Source organism: Lotus japonicus, chromosome 1, assembly GCF_012489685.1.
Source record: "Lotus japonicus ecotype B-129 chromosome 1, LjGifu_v1.2".
NCBI lineage: Eukaryota > Viridiplantae > Streptophyta > Magnoliopsida > Fabales > Fabaceae > Lotus > Lotus japonicus.
This window is the reverse complement of record NC_080041.1, coordinates 98198365-98214356: the sequence shown is the minus strand read 5'-3', so window position 1 is coordinate 98214356 and position 15992 is coordinate 98198365. Positions and strand designations below refer to the sequence as shown.

General features: G+C 35.3%; 2 protein-coding genes across 2 annotated transcripts; one reads left to right on the top strand and one right to left on the bottom strand.

The window, feature by feature from the left end:
* Positions 1-3843: 3843 nt before the first annotated feature.
* LOC130714370 (geranylgeranyl pyrophosphate synthase, chloroplastic-like) lies at positions 3844-4338 on the bottom strand. The gene has a single exon (XM_057564273.1). The coding sequence runs from the start codon at positions 4336-4338 to the stop codon at positions 3844-3846; it is 495 nt and encodes a 164-aa protein (XP_057420256.1).
* A 5715-nt stretch (positions 4339-10053) lies between these two features.
* LOC130728218 (uncharacterized) lies at positions 10054-15398 on the top strand. Its single transcript, XM_057579603.1, has 7 exons — positions 10054-10571; positions 11698-11793; positions 12743-12820; positions 12986-13078; positions 14289-14435; positions 14607-14711; positions 15131-15398. Exons 1-7 carry the CDS (start codon positions 10509-10511, stop codon positions 15167-15169), a joined length of 621 nt encoding a protein of 206 aa, XP_057435586.1. The 5' UTR covers positions 10054-10508; the 3' UTR covers positions 15170-15398.
* Positions 15399-15992: the final 594 nt, after the last annotated feature.

Genomic DNA, 15992 nt, shown 5'->3' with positions numbered 1-15992 from the left:
ATTCTGACATTATATTCAAATTTAATAAAGCTGAAGAGACTTTATAAAAGACCTCTTGTCATTTTAATGGTGATTGCAAATAAGACTACCCAAGCGAAAAACAAACGGTCAAGGAATGTAGTCTTTCCACCCCGGCAAAGAAAACATAAGCAATCTTATAAGGAACGATAGATCTGGGCGGCAAACACATTAATAAGCCATCCAAAATAAAAATATATAGGAAAAAGAATGATTTAATGAGGACAAGAAAGTATAAATTCTATGTAACCAAAAAATATATATATTGGAAAAATGATGATTTAATGAAGACAAGAAAGTAGCAAAATAAAGGTATTTTGAAATACCTCATTTTCTCTCTTACTCTCTCTTCCTCTTATACTAGAATTGAACTCTCGACATGGAAGAAGTACCTTTCATTCAACTGCCATTGGGGCCAATATTGCTAGTGACAAATACTTACATGTTTTATTTTATAACATCCAAGTTTACACTGTTTGACATCACATGCATTTGTCAATTGTCATGCATCTCTTGACTTTGTGTTGGGGGAACCGACGAACAGTTGGCACCTCAGAAAGCCAGAGCAGAAACAAGATTCACACACTCCCAGGTTTGACAACATGGAAGGCTTTGAACATGTGTTGAAATTGCCCGCTAGCTGAATGGTTCCATGATCCAATGAATCAATTTGTCATCACTAGATTTTCTTTAACTCAATTACTGGGTGACTGGGTCTGTTCAATTTTAATGAACTTGGAATTAGGTTCTCTTATTCTCAGGGTTCTTAAGAGGAGTGGGAAATGTCTCTTACCAAATCAACCGTCCCTTCCCCTTTCTAGCATCCTATGCTAAGCATCAAAGGTAAGTCTGAACTCTGACTAGTCAGAAAACAAAACAAAACAAATGCCTAATTCACAGAACTAAATCTTGCCTGTTTTAAAGGATCTTGAGTGGCTAGGTTTGAATACATTATACTAGTAACAAATACGAGCTCTTGTCTATGTTTTCTCTAGGGCATATTAATACAATGTTAACCTATGAATCACACTTCTAGTTTTTTTATCCTAGAATTAATGCATTTTTGTTGAAAATACCAAACTTCTTAATGATCCCTTAAAACTATTGCTACAACTAGAGAATCTAATTCATTGGAAATACAGTATGAGTTTACCAATCTTTTGTTACAAGTTCAATTATCACAAGAAAATAAAATCAGCACATGTGAATTATCTTATCAGTTTTTGTTAATGTTTCTACATTGACCAAATACATGGTTAACTAAGTGTCTTTAAAGGATAGAACAATCTGATCCTCACCAGAATCTGGTCCTTGTAGGAAAACCTCTTTTATGTTTGAACCGTTTTTTGTTTGATTTCCTGCGCATCTATCTACTTAATCGCTTGGTCTTTTTGGAGATATTGTTTTCCCCTTTCTAATTGTGGGTGTATCGGGGATGAAGTTGGAGCGGGTAAGCAGACCTTTCTATCTTTTGCATTCATCTTCTCTTTATTGTTGTACTCTTTATTCAGTGTGGGGCGAATAGGGCCCCCGACAATTATATACCTGCTAATCCGATGCCCACCCCGCCTCATATTGTGCCGGAATGGTATTTCCTACCGATCCATGCCATTCTTCGTAGTATACCTGACAAATCGAGAGGTGTAGCCGCAATGGCACCTGTTTTTATATGTATGTTGGCTTTACCTTTTTTTTAAAGTATGTATTTGAGCTAGCTTTTGGGATAAAGTTAGACTTAACTTGAATTCTAAGATGGTATCAAAATTTATTCTAGATTCGTTCATTGGAGATCACTCATAAATGAAACCGCTTGCAGATGTTTAGTCGTGCAAATTTCATACTCTAGATGTCCATTCCTAAACGTGAGTTAGGGGTGCTAATGATCCACATTGACTTGAGATACAAAGAAAAGAAAAAACAACAACCAAAGAAAAACAAAACCCTCATGGACCTATAGCCTAGCAAAGCTAGTTGCTATAGTATCAACAAGAGCAAAGGCTTTGAATTAAAATTTAATTTTCATTTGTATAATTAAAAATTAAAAACGTGTTAAACATGTTTAAGGTCCTTGACATATAAGGTCATATTTCAAATATGTTCCTCTTTTTTTTTTTTTTTTACTTTTGCTCAGGGAATTTATTTTTTAAAATCAAATGAAAGGTAATAGTCAACGTGCACTTTTTACATCACTTTTGGTCATTCTAAAATTTATTAATATCTTTTGGTATTTCTCGTTCCTCCTAAGTCCTATCTCTCTTCCTCCTACAACCCAACCTCCACCCAGCTCCCGCTTCCCCCTCCCTTTCCTTACTTCCATAACCCTTCCCTTCGCCCCACCATCCCTAATTTAATTTTTGGAGTTTTCTGATTTTGCAGATGGATAAGGAACGTGTCAGTGTTCTTATTGGGAACAGAGATGAGTTGTTTGATGGTGTTTTCTAACGGTGTTCAGGATTTGATTGAAAAGGGGCATAAAAAGATACTCCCTCCGTTCCAAAATATAGGTTGTTTTAGGTTATGCACATTGTTTAAGAGCTTATTAATTGATAATTTTTTTGATTAAAATACCCCTATTTAAAGTTGTGTTATATTAAGGAGAGAGAAATGTTATTATTGGTTAAGTGGATAGTGAGAATTGTGATAGGTGAAAATTGAAGGTGGTAATTAAGATATATAATATTAAATGAGGGTATATAAGGAAGAAAGAGAGAAAAAGTGCATTGGTTTTGCAAAACAACTTATATTTTGAAATATAGTAAAAATTCTAAAACAACTTACATTTTGGAACGGAGGGAGTAACACATTTTTCATTTCTTATACTATCACGAATATGGATTCGGCCTTGTTTGGGATTGATCTTAGTTTCATGGGTCTAAACTACTATATTACTTTCATGAGGGGTTAATATTAAAATTTAAAGTCATATGACTTTTCTAAAAATACATATAACCACCAATACTCTAAAATTTACACAGGTAACTAAATTATTTTATAAATTATGTCATCATGATGTAAAAAAGCAAAATAGTAAAAACATTATAAAACACCTCAAATTAGAGAGTAAAATGCAAAATTGAGGTATTATAGAATACCTCTTCAATCTCTTCACTCTTCTTCTCATACTAGAAGAGAACCCATGATATGGGAGAAGTATTTTTCACCAACTACCATGTGGGCCAACATTGGTAGTGATAGTTTCTTGCAAATTTTATTTTATAACATTCAAACTCATATTGTTTGACACCAATATCTTATTTAAAAAAAAAAAGACACCAATATCTCTTAACATAACACACTTGTTTCAATCAACCTTGTGCTGTGGGAACATAACAGTTTTAAGTTCTCCCTACCGAATGAAACACCAAAAGCAGCAAAGAAAACGAGTAAACAACCATTTTAGTCCCTGGTTGTATATTGCGGTGATGGAATGGTCCTCAACTTTTAAAAATGGTCATTTTTAATCCTTGAATGTGTCGACGTCGATCAAGTTAGTCATTTTTTCAATTTTCCGTTGGTCCCTGAGACGGAAAATGTCAAATGTCACATTTTTTACATGTTTGACATCCTACGTGGCTCTCCAACGGTCAAAATGAAAGTAAGTAAACACATTCAGGGACCAAAATGACGGTTTAGTCCAAAAAAAAAATCACTTAACCATTATCTTCATCTTCATCCACAATCTCACCTTCTTCTTTCATCATTTCCAGAAAACAAACACAAACCCCCAAACCTTCATCTCCATCATCTTTTTCCATATTCAACCATTAAACTTTAAAAACCAAAAAAAAGAGTTTCTTCACTTCATGTTACTCATATTCTTATTCTTCATTTTTGGGTCTTTTTATTCATTATTTTGCTTGATACCATGGTTTGGATCATCTCGATGGCGCACGCCGTTGGAATCACCATGGGCTCGGCCCCTCCGACGAGCTCACAGGCGGCGAGGCAGAGAACCGGCCTGACCCTCTTCCCGCCGGCGAGGAGGGAGTAGCGCATGGCCTCGTGGATCTTGAGAGGGTCCTGGAGCGAAACGGCGTCGTCGAGGGCCTGGTTAACCTGGGTCGCCTTCTGAATCATGTAGGACTTGAAATTGAAGGTGGGTTTTTCTTTCTCAGCCTCCACCGTCTCCTCCTTGGTCATCACCGCCGAAACAGTTGAAGAAGAACAGAGTTGGTACCTTTGGGGCTTTGCGGGGATAATTGGCGAAATGGGTATCTTCCTAAGGCCATGGAAGAGGTAAAAAGTTGGGGATCTAGATCTGGTAGCATGGTTCATCACGAAACTTGGGCGTTCCCATGTGTTGAGATTCACAAAACTCATATTGGGGGTTTCTTTCAGTGTGGGTTCTAAATTTGAGTTTTGGTTAATTGCATACACTACACAGTGGGATGATGCTAGAATCAGAAGAAAGGGTTGAAGGTAGTGATTGTATGAGGGTGTGATTAGCAGTGCATTGGTATTGATTGAAATGGAGTCAAGGAAGGATAATGGAAATTGAGGAACTCGCTGAGATGTACATGTATGGGAGAGTGGGGGTGATAGGCAAATAGAGCAGATAAGCAATGCCTACCAATGAGATTAGGACCAAGATAGGATCATATAAAATATATATGGGATGTGGGATCAGATGATGAACTTTTTTAAAGTTTAATGGTTGAATAGGGAAAAAGATGATGGAGGACGAAGATTTGAGATTTTGTGTTTGTTTTCTGGAAATAATGAAATAAGAAGGTGAGATTGAGGATGAAGATGAAGATGAAGATGAGGTTGGAGATGATGGTTAAGTGATTTTTTTGGAGTAAACCGTCATTTTGGTCCCTGAATGTGTTTACTTACTTTCATTCTGATTGTTGGAGAGCCACGTAAGATGCCAATGTGTAAAAAAACATGACATTTGACATTTTCCGTCTCAGGACTAACGGAAAACTGAACAAAGGACCAACTTGACCGACGTCGACACATTCAAGGATTAAAAACGACCATTTTTAAAAGCTGAGGACCATTCTGTCACCGCTATACACAACCAGGGACCAAAATGGCTATTTTCTCCAAAGGAAACCCTCTTCACCATTTGTGCAGCATTGCTAGTACACGTTCATGTTGTGGGCATTCGATTACTCAGCAATGCTGGCATCTAGTGTGAACAAACAAGCAGAAGCGTTACTCGCCACCTCATTTATGTATTTACCATGTTTGGACCATTGAAGGATTAAAGTTGTAATCTTTCATACCTGGAGCTGTGTATTCTTGCCTTGTGTTTCAGACAGCAACATGGAAGGCTTTGAACATCATCAATCTGAGTTGAATTTACCAACCAAAGTAAGCTTTTTGTTCATTCTATCAATTTGTCATCACTAGATTTCTTTAACTCAATTACTGGGTTTATTTTAATTTTATTGATTTGGGAACTGAGTTATGGACTTATGGAGATGGGGGTTTTAAATTTGATTCCTTTTTCTGTTGTCTGCTAGATTGCTTTACCTCTTTGTCATGTATTCTAACAAGAAGCAGTTCCCTCTCTTTCCCTTTGCTTATATGGAATTGAAATTTCAATCAATGTGAATTTAATGCTCAAATCTATTCATCAATTATGCTGCTTCTTTGATATGTTTGCTAACCTCTTCTATCTCATCAGTTGTCATTTCACAGTTTTGTGTTCATGTTCTTAATCTTCAACATAATTTAGAGTTGTTACTGTATTTTTTTTCCCAATGTCAGTGCTTCTTGCTAATGAAAGGAATTGATGTCTTTAACTTAATGTGCAGTGTACTAACTTGTAATCATGATTTTTATGTTTGATGAACTATCTGGTTTGACAGTTTAAGTTGCCATTTTCTCTATACTGTTATTGATTTGTTTTTTAGGGATTAGTTTTATGCGGTAGGGTCTGGGTGAGGATGTTTTACCCTTTGTTGATCCCTAAATCTAGCTTCCCAGCTGAAGAAGTGAACAACTCTTATCTTTTTTTTCCCCAAAGAATGTTGGTGCTTTTTGTGGGTTCTTAGGTTTCACACTTGGGTCTGTAATTTTTTGAGTGTTTCTCTCAGATTATGTGTCTTCTCTCAATGTGCTTTTCTTTTCTTGACTGTTACACTTACTCAGGGTACTTAAAAAGAGTGGGAAATGTCTATTACATACCATGTCATCCATCCCTTCCCCTTTCTAACATCCAATGCTAAGCATTAAGGGTAAGACTAACCAGTCAAAACACAAAACAAAACTAAAGCAAAATGCACAGAACTAAATCTCACAAGGGTGTTGCATTGACCATTTGGAATGGTGAATCAGTGGCTGCAAAAGCTGGAATGGCTGATTCAGAGGAGGCAGTGGTCATGCCACTTGGATCGGTGGATCGGGGGCCGCAAAAGTTGAAGTTGGCTGATTCAGAGATGGCGGCGGTGGTCGCACCGCTTGGGACGCTGGATTGGTGGCCACAGAAGCTGGAAGTGGTCGGGTTGCTTGAAATGGTGGAGTCTGGTGACGTCGCGGTGGTGGTGTAACTGCATCGGTAGCCATGGCTGAATCAAATGGCTCCGGATACCATATTATTGGAATTGTAACTGAGTGAAAGGATAGCGAGAGAGTAACTGAATTGAAAGTGAATCTTAACAGAATTCCTTAACAACACAAACTACAACAGTAAACTCTGATCACAGTTGTGTTAAATCAACTGACTACTAACACACTTCTAACATGGAGGAACCTATTTTTGATTGGGTTCATTTGGTTGTTAATGGCCATGAAGGAGACTACTCTACAGATTGGTGAACATAGGTGAGTGAACTTTTGTTGTCAACTTGTAGAAGTTTAAAAGCATGTTTCTCAATATCTTCGTTAAGAAGTAATGACTTTTCCGAACCATTTTTAGAAGCCTTGCTTTGATTATGAAAAATCCTAGCAACACTCACTTTAACTCTCTCTTGTCTATACTCTCTCATTGATTGGTTGAAATTCATATGGGGTCCACTTAAGTTATGGGTTCCACATGAATCTCAACCAATCAATGAGTGAGTGTTGGAAAGAGAGCATTGCTAGCACTCCACTTTGATTATTTACTGTGGTGGCACAAGCTTCAAACTACAAGCACCAGGTAAAATGGCAATATTTAAATTATGATTGCAGTGTTATACAAACTTGGACACGGCGGACGTTCTGCTATTCCAAGAAGCTGTTGTGCTTTGTGGATCTGCTTCCGAATCCTATACTGTTGAAAGATGTGAGTTTTAAATTCTCCCTTGTAATTATTTTCTTTCCTTCCTTGCTTGAAACAATTGTGAAATATTAAATGCAATCTATCATGGATGCTCCTTAGACACCTGAATCAAGTTTCCTTTGATGCATCTTGGTAATTTAAGTGGATTTGGAAAATAAATACCTTGGTAGTGGTGCTCTCCACTGGGGCTGTGTACAGGCGCAATATGTTTATATTTCCATCTATAACCTTTTGGCAATTAGGATAGCTTCTTTAGACCATTTTTCCTGATATGTTTTATAAGCATATGCATGCAGTTTATTTTACATTTTGCATAAGAACCTTTGGTCCTTTTTTAGATTCTGTAGGCTTAGATCTTTTTTTTGTAAAACAAGGAGAGATTGAGGCTGTTGTAATCGCCACTAGGCTGCTCACCTTCTTCAGTAAAGCTGCTCACTTGGTAGATAGCACTTCCAAGTTTGCCACTTCCAAAAGGTACTACTATTATATCTCTTTGTTCTGAGTTACATACATGTGGCTGATCCTCATGAAAAATAATATTCACAAAAGGAAGAATCAACTGATAGAATAGAAGGGACTCTCTTGGTTCTGCATTGGATATCCATAGTCTATTTTCCATGCCAAGAAGCTCAAAGGGTAAATACATGACACATGCTAACCTTTTTATTTTTTATTTTCTCAGTGTGATGTGGGATATGTTGAAAAGAATATGAAGTGCCAAGAAGGAAAAGTGGACAGACTGCAAAGCACAGTCCTCACTGGTCCGGGGTATCTAGAACCCAATGTCACATTTCCTCACTGCAGTGACACTTGGTCATCACCAGCATTAGTACTCTTCGCTGTGGAGGTTTCTCTTTGTGTTGTTTCCTATCCAACCTTCTCTACTTCAAAGGTGAGTTTCTGAATATCATTTTGTGAGTCTTTCAATCTGAATTCTGATAATAGTTCAATATCCCAGTTGTCTTTGTCATTTCCTAAAGCTGAAACAACCACATCTCAAATATGAATACATAAACACAAAGTTTAAAATCTAGGAGTTGATTTGAATCTTAGCATTTCTCTTGCAATTGATACTTGTTTGTTAAAAATATTTTCAGGCCTTGCTTAGAGGCATATTCTTGAAAAATGATAGATTAATTTATAATATCAGGTTCACTTATAATGCATGAAGTGAATTAGGCTTATTAAGACATAAGCAGTTGTATCTGGTCAAAGCCATGCAGTTCTTGTTACCAATAAGTGGTTAATAAACTAAATCATAATTTAAAATCAAGTTAGTTATAATACTTAATATTAATGGGTGCACTCAAATTCAAGGATAACTTTCAGTCAGATTAGTACAATCTATAAGCAAACTTAAAAGCTTATTTTCCTGATGATGATCAAAACTGATTTCTCCCTGATGAAAGCTTTCTTTGTTAGGAAATTTTCGTTCCAATTTTGAAAATCAAAATTTGGGTTACTATATTTTAGTGATAGTATGCTCTTTTCATAACTTAATCTCAATGTTGCTATGAGAAAAAGTTGGCAAGGGTGTACAAAATAAATTATCAGTGAAAATTATGGCGGTTCAAACAGCTGTTTTATTGAACATGGAAAACTACAAGCTGCTTAAAAGGGTATTTATTTCTAACTTTTGGCTTGAATCTCATATTGGCCAAGAAAAAAAATGAAGACAACAAATTTTATTATGATAGTGTTTACTCTATCCATGGATTATGGAGCCTTAGACCTCAACCTCTTTACTTGATCTGCCAGATTTGGACCTTCAACATACCTTTGACCCTGTTGTAAACAGATAGATATATGGAAAAACTACCCAAGTGTTTCCCTATACTTTCAGATTAAAAATAAAATTTCTTTTGCTTACTTTTACTGCCGTATAAATTTATAATATCAATTACCTATATGCATTAATGGACTCTTTTTTCTTGATGACGGGCTATTATCTACTAGGGATTAATTCTCCAAAACTTAGGGGAATGCTTAACTAAATAATTTATTTATGACAGCTGCTGAAGGTGATCTTCTGCAATATCTAGAAGGATTGGCAAATGCTGAGAATATGTTGAAGTATGTCAAGCAACACCCATTTGGTCAGGAAGGTATCAGCCAAAGAAGTGAATCTTGGAGCTTCTACTTGGAGGTTATTAATAGTCTTTCTGCCTCTCAACCCAAACACTGAGAATGTCAACTTACACTTAAACCTCCTGAATGAAATAGCGGAATAGAAGGATATATTTTCTGCTTTTAATTTTTTAGAAATTACCTCTCATCTTTGATCGATTTGGATTCGGAACTTGATTACAAATGTATTGGATATTATTATTTTGACATTTCACCTTTATTTCCTCACTTATCACCATTGTACGATTTGGATTCCTCGTGACCTTCATTTTATGACGTGCATATCGTGACGTTCAACTGTATGACATTAAGCATTATTATTTTTTCCTTTTATAAATCCATGCCATCTTCTTCTTCAAAACTCATCTCTTTCACTCTCTATGTACCAAAAAAATCTCTTTCACTCTCTAAACCCTAAGCCAATTTTGTTAAAAGTTGAACAAGAGGGTAACAGAATGATTTAATTTTCACAAATAAAAAAAAATAACTTCTTTTAAACATCATGCCCCCAAATATTAAAGAGTTTAATAGCTATATATACTTGTCATATCATAATTAAATCAAATCAAATATTATTAAAAAAATCTAATATATGTGATTAAATTTCTGCATAAAATGACTAACTTCCACAATATATTGGAAAAAGAATGATATTTAATAAAAACAAGAAAGTAGGAAGCAAAATCTTCATGGATCAAACATGTTTCTACTAGAATTGAACTCTTGTCATGGAAAGAAGCATGTTTCGACAACTCCCATGAGAGCCAATATTACTAGTGACAAAAGTTTTCATTTTCATGTGATAAGATCAATGTTGTGTTTGACGTTGTTTCTTTAACTTTTGTGTTGTGGGAAAAGTTGCCGCTAAGAAAACCAGAGCAGAAACCAGAATCATTCACTACCCACTTTCAAACCCACACCACAAAACAACAAATCATCACCACAAGCAAACCCCTTCACGATTTTCTGGAGCGTTACCTTGCTCTTACACGTTGTGGGCATTCACTCACTCAGCCATGCATGACACGTGGTCTGAACAAGCGTTACTCACTGACCCATTTGAGTATTTATCATGTTTGGATCATTGCTGGGTTCAAGTTGCAATCTTTGATACCCTGGGGTTGTGTGTTCTGGTGTTTGAGACGGTAACATGGATGAGTTTGAACATGGGTTTAGCTTGCCAGCTGACTGGTACAATGATCCTCAAGCCAAGGTAAGTTTTTTGTTGATTGAATGAATTTTTCATCACTGGAATTCTTTAACTCAATTACTGTGTCTGTTTTAATTTTAATGATCTGGGTAATGTTTTAATCCCTTTTCTTATGTCTGCTAGATTGTTTTTCCTGTTCCATCAGCTGAATGTTTTGAAAATTGATTTTCCAGAATTCACTTTCATGTATTTGAACAGAAATTAGTTTTTTTTTCTTTCTTTTTTCCCTTTGCTTATATGGAATGAAATTACCAATGTACGTGAATTTAATGTTCAAATTCATTCATGAATTCTGCTGAGTCCATGATCTGGTTGCTAACCTTTAATCTTGAACATAATTTAGAGTTGCTACTGGATTTTCCCTAATGTCAGTGCTTGTTGCTGAAGAAAGGAATTGATGTCTGTTTGGTTGGACTGTTGGATGGATAATTAACTTAATGGCAGAAAGCATGCTGCTGTGTACTAACTAGTAGTCATTATTTTGTGTTTGATGATCTGTCTGCTTTCGCAGTTTACATTGTCATTTTCTTTATACTGGTATTGATTTGCTTTTTTGGGATTTTTTTTTGTGGGGTTGGACCTCACCACCTCGATGAGGGTGCTTTACCCTTAGCTAATCATACATCTAGCTTCCCAGCAGAAGACGTGAAGAACTCTCTTCCTTTCTTCTCCTAAAGAATGTTGATCCTATATCTTTGGTTCTTAGGTTTCTAACTTGGTCTGTGATGTTTTTAGTGTTCTCTCAGATTGAAATTCTGTTCCTTTTCTCAATGTGCTCCACTTTTCTTAAAGCGTGGCCGTGGATAATAAACAGGTGAACCTACATTTAACTTTTAATTAGAATGGTGGGGGCAACAATGGTCGAACTCTAGATATTTGGTCATAGAGGCTCCAATACAGCCATGAACCAGCTATATAAAAAAAAAAACTTAAGTTATTGAGTGAAACTGATTGTATGTTATGTTATGTTATGTTATGTTATGTTTCTAACACTTTGTAATGAAGTAATGACTTTGTGAGTCAAACCATTTTCAGAAGCCTTGTGAGTAACTTAAGCTGGTGGCACATGTTATGAATTACACATGCACTCTACATCCATTAAAATGACAATTTGATATTATGATTGCAGTGTTACAAGAACATGATCACGGGGGACACATTCTGCTATTCCGAGGAGCTGTTTTGCTTTGCAGACCCTCTTCCAACTCTTATTCTGTTGAAAGATGTGAGTTTTTAATTCTCTCCATTGATGAATCATTTTCTGTGCTCCACCAGTATAATGATTAGCATGAGTGGTGTATCTCCTTCTAACTACTCTCTATCTGTAATTGTTTTCCATCTTTCCTTGCTTGAAACAATTGTGAAATTTTAAATGCAATCTGTCATGGTTGCTCATTAGGTAAAATGAGAAAAAAGAAACCAGTATTTTGTAAGCATTTTACGATTTTTCCCGGGTCACATTAAAAACTGCCAACATACTTATCTTTCTAACACAGTGAGTGGACTAAAACCACTATATACTAGATGATGAATTGAAATGTTACTATTTGACAGTAAAAGTTCGAGTAAACCCTCAACTTGGTTAGTCAAAGATTAGGGTGCTTCCAAAGTAGTCCTTTTAAGATTTTTGTCTCCAAATTAGTCCATCCAAGATCAAAGTTCCCTTTATTAGTCCTCTGAAGATTTTTTTTTACCAAACTAGTCCTTCAAAGATAAACCGTTATCACCAAATTTGTCCATATGGAGACTATAGTGTTATGACAAAAGGACCATACTTTGTGATGATTTTGTATCTTTGAGGGATTAATTTGATAAAAATTCTTTGGAGAATGAATGTGATGACAATTTAAAAAATCATAAATTTGGAGATTAAAATCCATATAGAGCTAATGATGATGTGAATAAGTTGATTAAATTTGTGTCTTTAAATTTTTTTGTTAAATTTTTTATAGGAAACTACTTCCTGAATAAGGGAATATATGTAACATTGTAACTATACTTGATTGTCTATTTGTATAATTTGTTTATTTATTTCCTCTACCTCTTTTTGGTGGAAAAGACTTTGATGGTCCATTCTAAAAAGACTTGAATTTGATCTGTGAGGATAGCTGAAAACATGCAGTACGTTATTATATTTTCTTAAAATTGAAACTATGCAACTTGTGTGGTTGTAGGTTGAAACCACTCATATGGAAATGGGGGATAAATCATCTGAAACAGAGGAACCAGCAACGGAAACTGCTCCCGAAAGAGTGAGCATTAATTCTTTCTTCCTTCTGTTTATTCTTTTTGGTGGAATAAGACTTTGATGATCCATTCTAAGAAGACTTGAATTTGATCTGTGAGGATAGCTGAAAACATGCAGTACGTTATTATATTTTCTGAAAATTGAAACTATGCAACTTGTGTGGTTGTAGGTTGAAACCATTAATATGGAAATGGGGGATAAATCATCTGAAACTGAGGAACCAGCATTGGAAACTCCAGCAATGGAAACTGCTCCCAAAAGAGTGAGCATTAATCCTTTCTTCCTTTCTGTTAATTCTTTTTGTTAGATAAAAACCATTCATGTGATTTCACCTAACAAGTAACAACTTAAGTTTTTGGATAGTTGAACTTGGTTCATGACATGGTATCGTACTATCGTACCAATGGGTTTAGAGTTGTATGTGTATCCTTAGTGCCCATTATTCTAAATAAAAGTAAATTTCCGCATAAGTTTCGGTGGGCTTGGGTCCATGCTTTAAGCTCCAAAGGGATTTTGTGAGTGGGTACGTGTTATATATAAAAATCATCCATGTGATTTTATATTACTACCTCCTTCTTAGTAATCGTTTATCAAGTTACCTGGCCTTAAATTCTTGCAACATACCAAACCTTGTCTAGTCATGGTTTAGCATTTCTTTCTTTCTTTCTTCAGTAGTGATTCCCTTAGGAAAAAGGTTTATAGGGAGTTAATGTTATATGTTTTTGGTCTCTGCCTTCAAATGAGAAGTCTTAAGGAGTTCATTTATAAAAGAGATGAATAAAAATCCATATCCATTTATGATCATGGAAATAGATTTTTTAGTATTTGTGGGGAAACCAATCTATACATTGAACATAATAGCCTTTGAAGTACTTTTAAACGATGCAACCTATCATTAGCATATCTTCATCATAAATCATTGCAGCCAGAGATTAATTTTAGAAAAGTAGCAGAAGATTTTGTCTAAGCTTGCAGCAGTTTGATATATTTGGATCATGGAAAATGTAGGATTTTCAACTGGAAGTGTTTATCCTATCTTAGATTTCAGGCAAGGCCTAACTCTACCCCAAAAAATGCCTCAGGGGTGAGGGTTGCTCTACCATGTTAAAAGTCTATTTTTGCCATATCTCTAGTCAATGTGGGACCTTAACAACCTATTTGGATGTGATGTGATATGAGATGATATTTTGTTCTTGCCTACCTTGTGAAGCCTAGGAAATGTTTTCTGAAAGGGATCCCGTGACTGGGCTTTGAAAATTCTTGGGGTTTCATTTGTTTGATGTTTTTATTTGTTCGCATGTTTATATTATTTTTCTCATGATTTACTAGGAGCAACTCATTATGAACAAGTTATGCACATGACCGCTATGGAGATCTACTCTCATTTTAGCACTCTGTCTTGCCAACTGATCATACTTGGCATCCATTCTATCATGTGTAGTTTGGTTTTACTCCTTTTCTTACCTTTGCAGAAAGATCTTCCGTTGCGTTTGTATTTTGGGAATGGTCCTAGAATCCATAGCAGGATGTGTATTGAGTATGGTGTGGTTAACAAACGTTGCGAAGATTGTGGTCAAGTTGGTAAACTGGCTTGCTTTTCATCTTCCTTCCGAAAATGGGTATGTAACTAAAACCTTCATGTATTCTTCTTAGCTCTGATCGAGTAACCATGTATCATCAGTCTGGTTATTACATAGTCTAGTTTATGATAACTTGCTTCCTTTTTTTCTTTTCCCAAATATATAGCTCTATTGACTCTCATTTTGTTTAATGAATACCTTTGGATATAGGCCTTAAAGAGAGTAACTGAAGAAGAGTTCAACCAAATATGCAGCCGCTGTCACCTGCGCGGACACACATATTTGAACTGTGATATTCCTGCTACATACAGAGTGGTAGTATAGCTTGAACTGTATTTTCTTTCTTTTTAATAGTTACTATTACAACTGCGGTGTTTTGGATTTAGAATGAAATTTAGTATCAAACAATAAGAAAATACAAGCATGCATGTATAGTAGTAAACCCATCAGGCAACAATAGTATAAGTATTAAATGCTAAAGACAAGTAGTTTAAGAAAGAGAGGAAGTTGAGTTATTATGAGTTTCCCATTTAACAATGCATAAAACATTAGTTAATGATGAATTGTAGATGACAATTAAATATAAAACACATTGAGTTCTGCTAAAATGACAAGAATGTGTTCTAGTGTGAAAATTCCCATAAATAGGAGAGTGATTTTTTTTTTGGAGGAAAGCATGGACTACTATATAATATAATATGGAGATACTATAACATCTTATTCTTGATTTGTAGGATGGAGTACCTGTTCCTCAAGAGAAGAAGACACAGTAATGTGGATATCGTGGTGAAGAAGGACATAACCGACAATCTTGTTTCATAGCAGTTTGAAATCTTGTCTGCTTTGCTTATGAGAACAATGTCTTCATATTTCTATCATTTGAACCTTTCTAGGCTTTTGGATGATTTATGCTTGTCGTTCAACTTTTTGAGGTGTTTTTGCCTAGTGGTAAATCAGAATATGCTAATGATGTTTCATTGAAATCTTAATTTATGGTAAGAACATTCAGATATACCCCGGTTTTATGGTGATTTGTTGTGCTATACATATTAGTGTTCCTGACTTTAAAATTTGAAACACATTTTTGTGTAATGAATTCCAGAACCTTGACTCTGGTAGTGTTGAATACATTATTGTCTTCCAGAAGAGTAATTCTGTTATGTATGCAGGATTAATTATTTCCTAGATTATTACTTTCAATAATAATAACAGTATTGAAAACCTAAATTTGGTATTATATTTTCACCGGGAAAAAAAATGATTCCGATGTTCTATATTTTAGTTTACCAGATATTAAATTGTGGGAAGCTTAAATGGGGAAATCTAATGGTGTAATGTTGTAATGAGATTTGACAACACAAAACAAATTCATATTAGAATATTTGAACCATTGCAGTACTCAAAAGCTACTGATTCATCTCACTCTCCAAACTTTTCCCTTTCTCTCTGAAAGAGGAAAACAATAGTAGTGGAGTGTATTTTCTGGGCTTAAGATTTTGTGGGTTTATCAAAGGTTGCTCCTTTTTGCATAAGAAAATTGATCATAAAGTAGCATCAATACTTGGTAATACTAGTATTGGTCTTGGATAATGATAG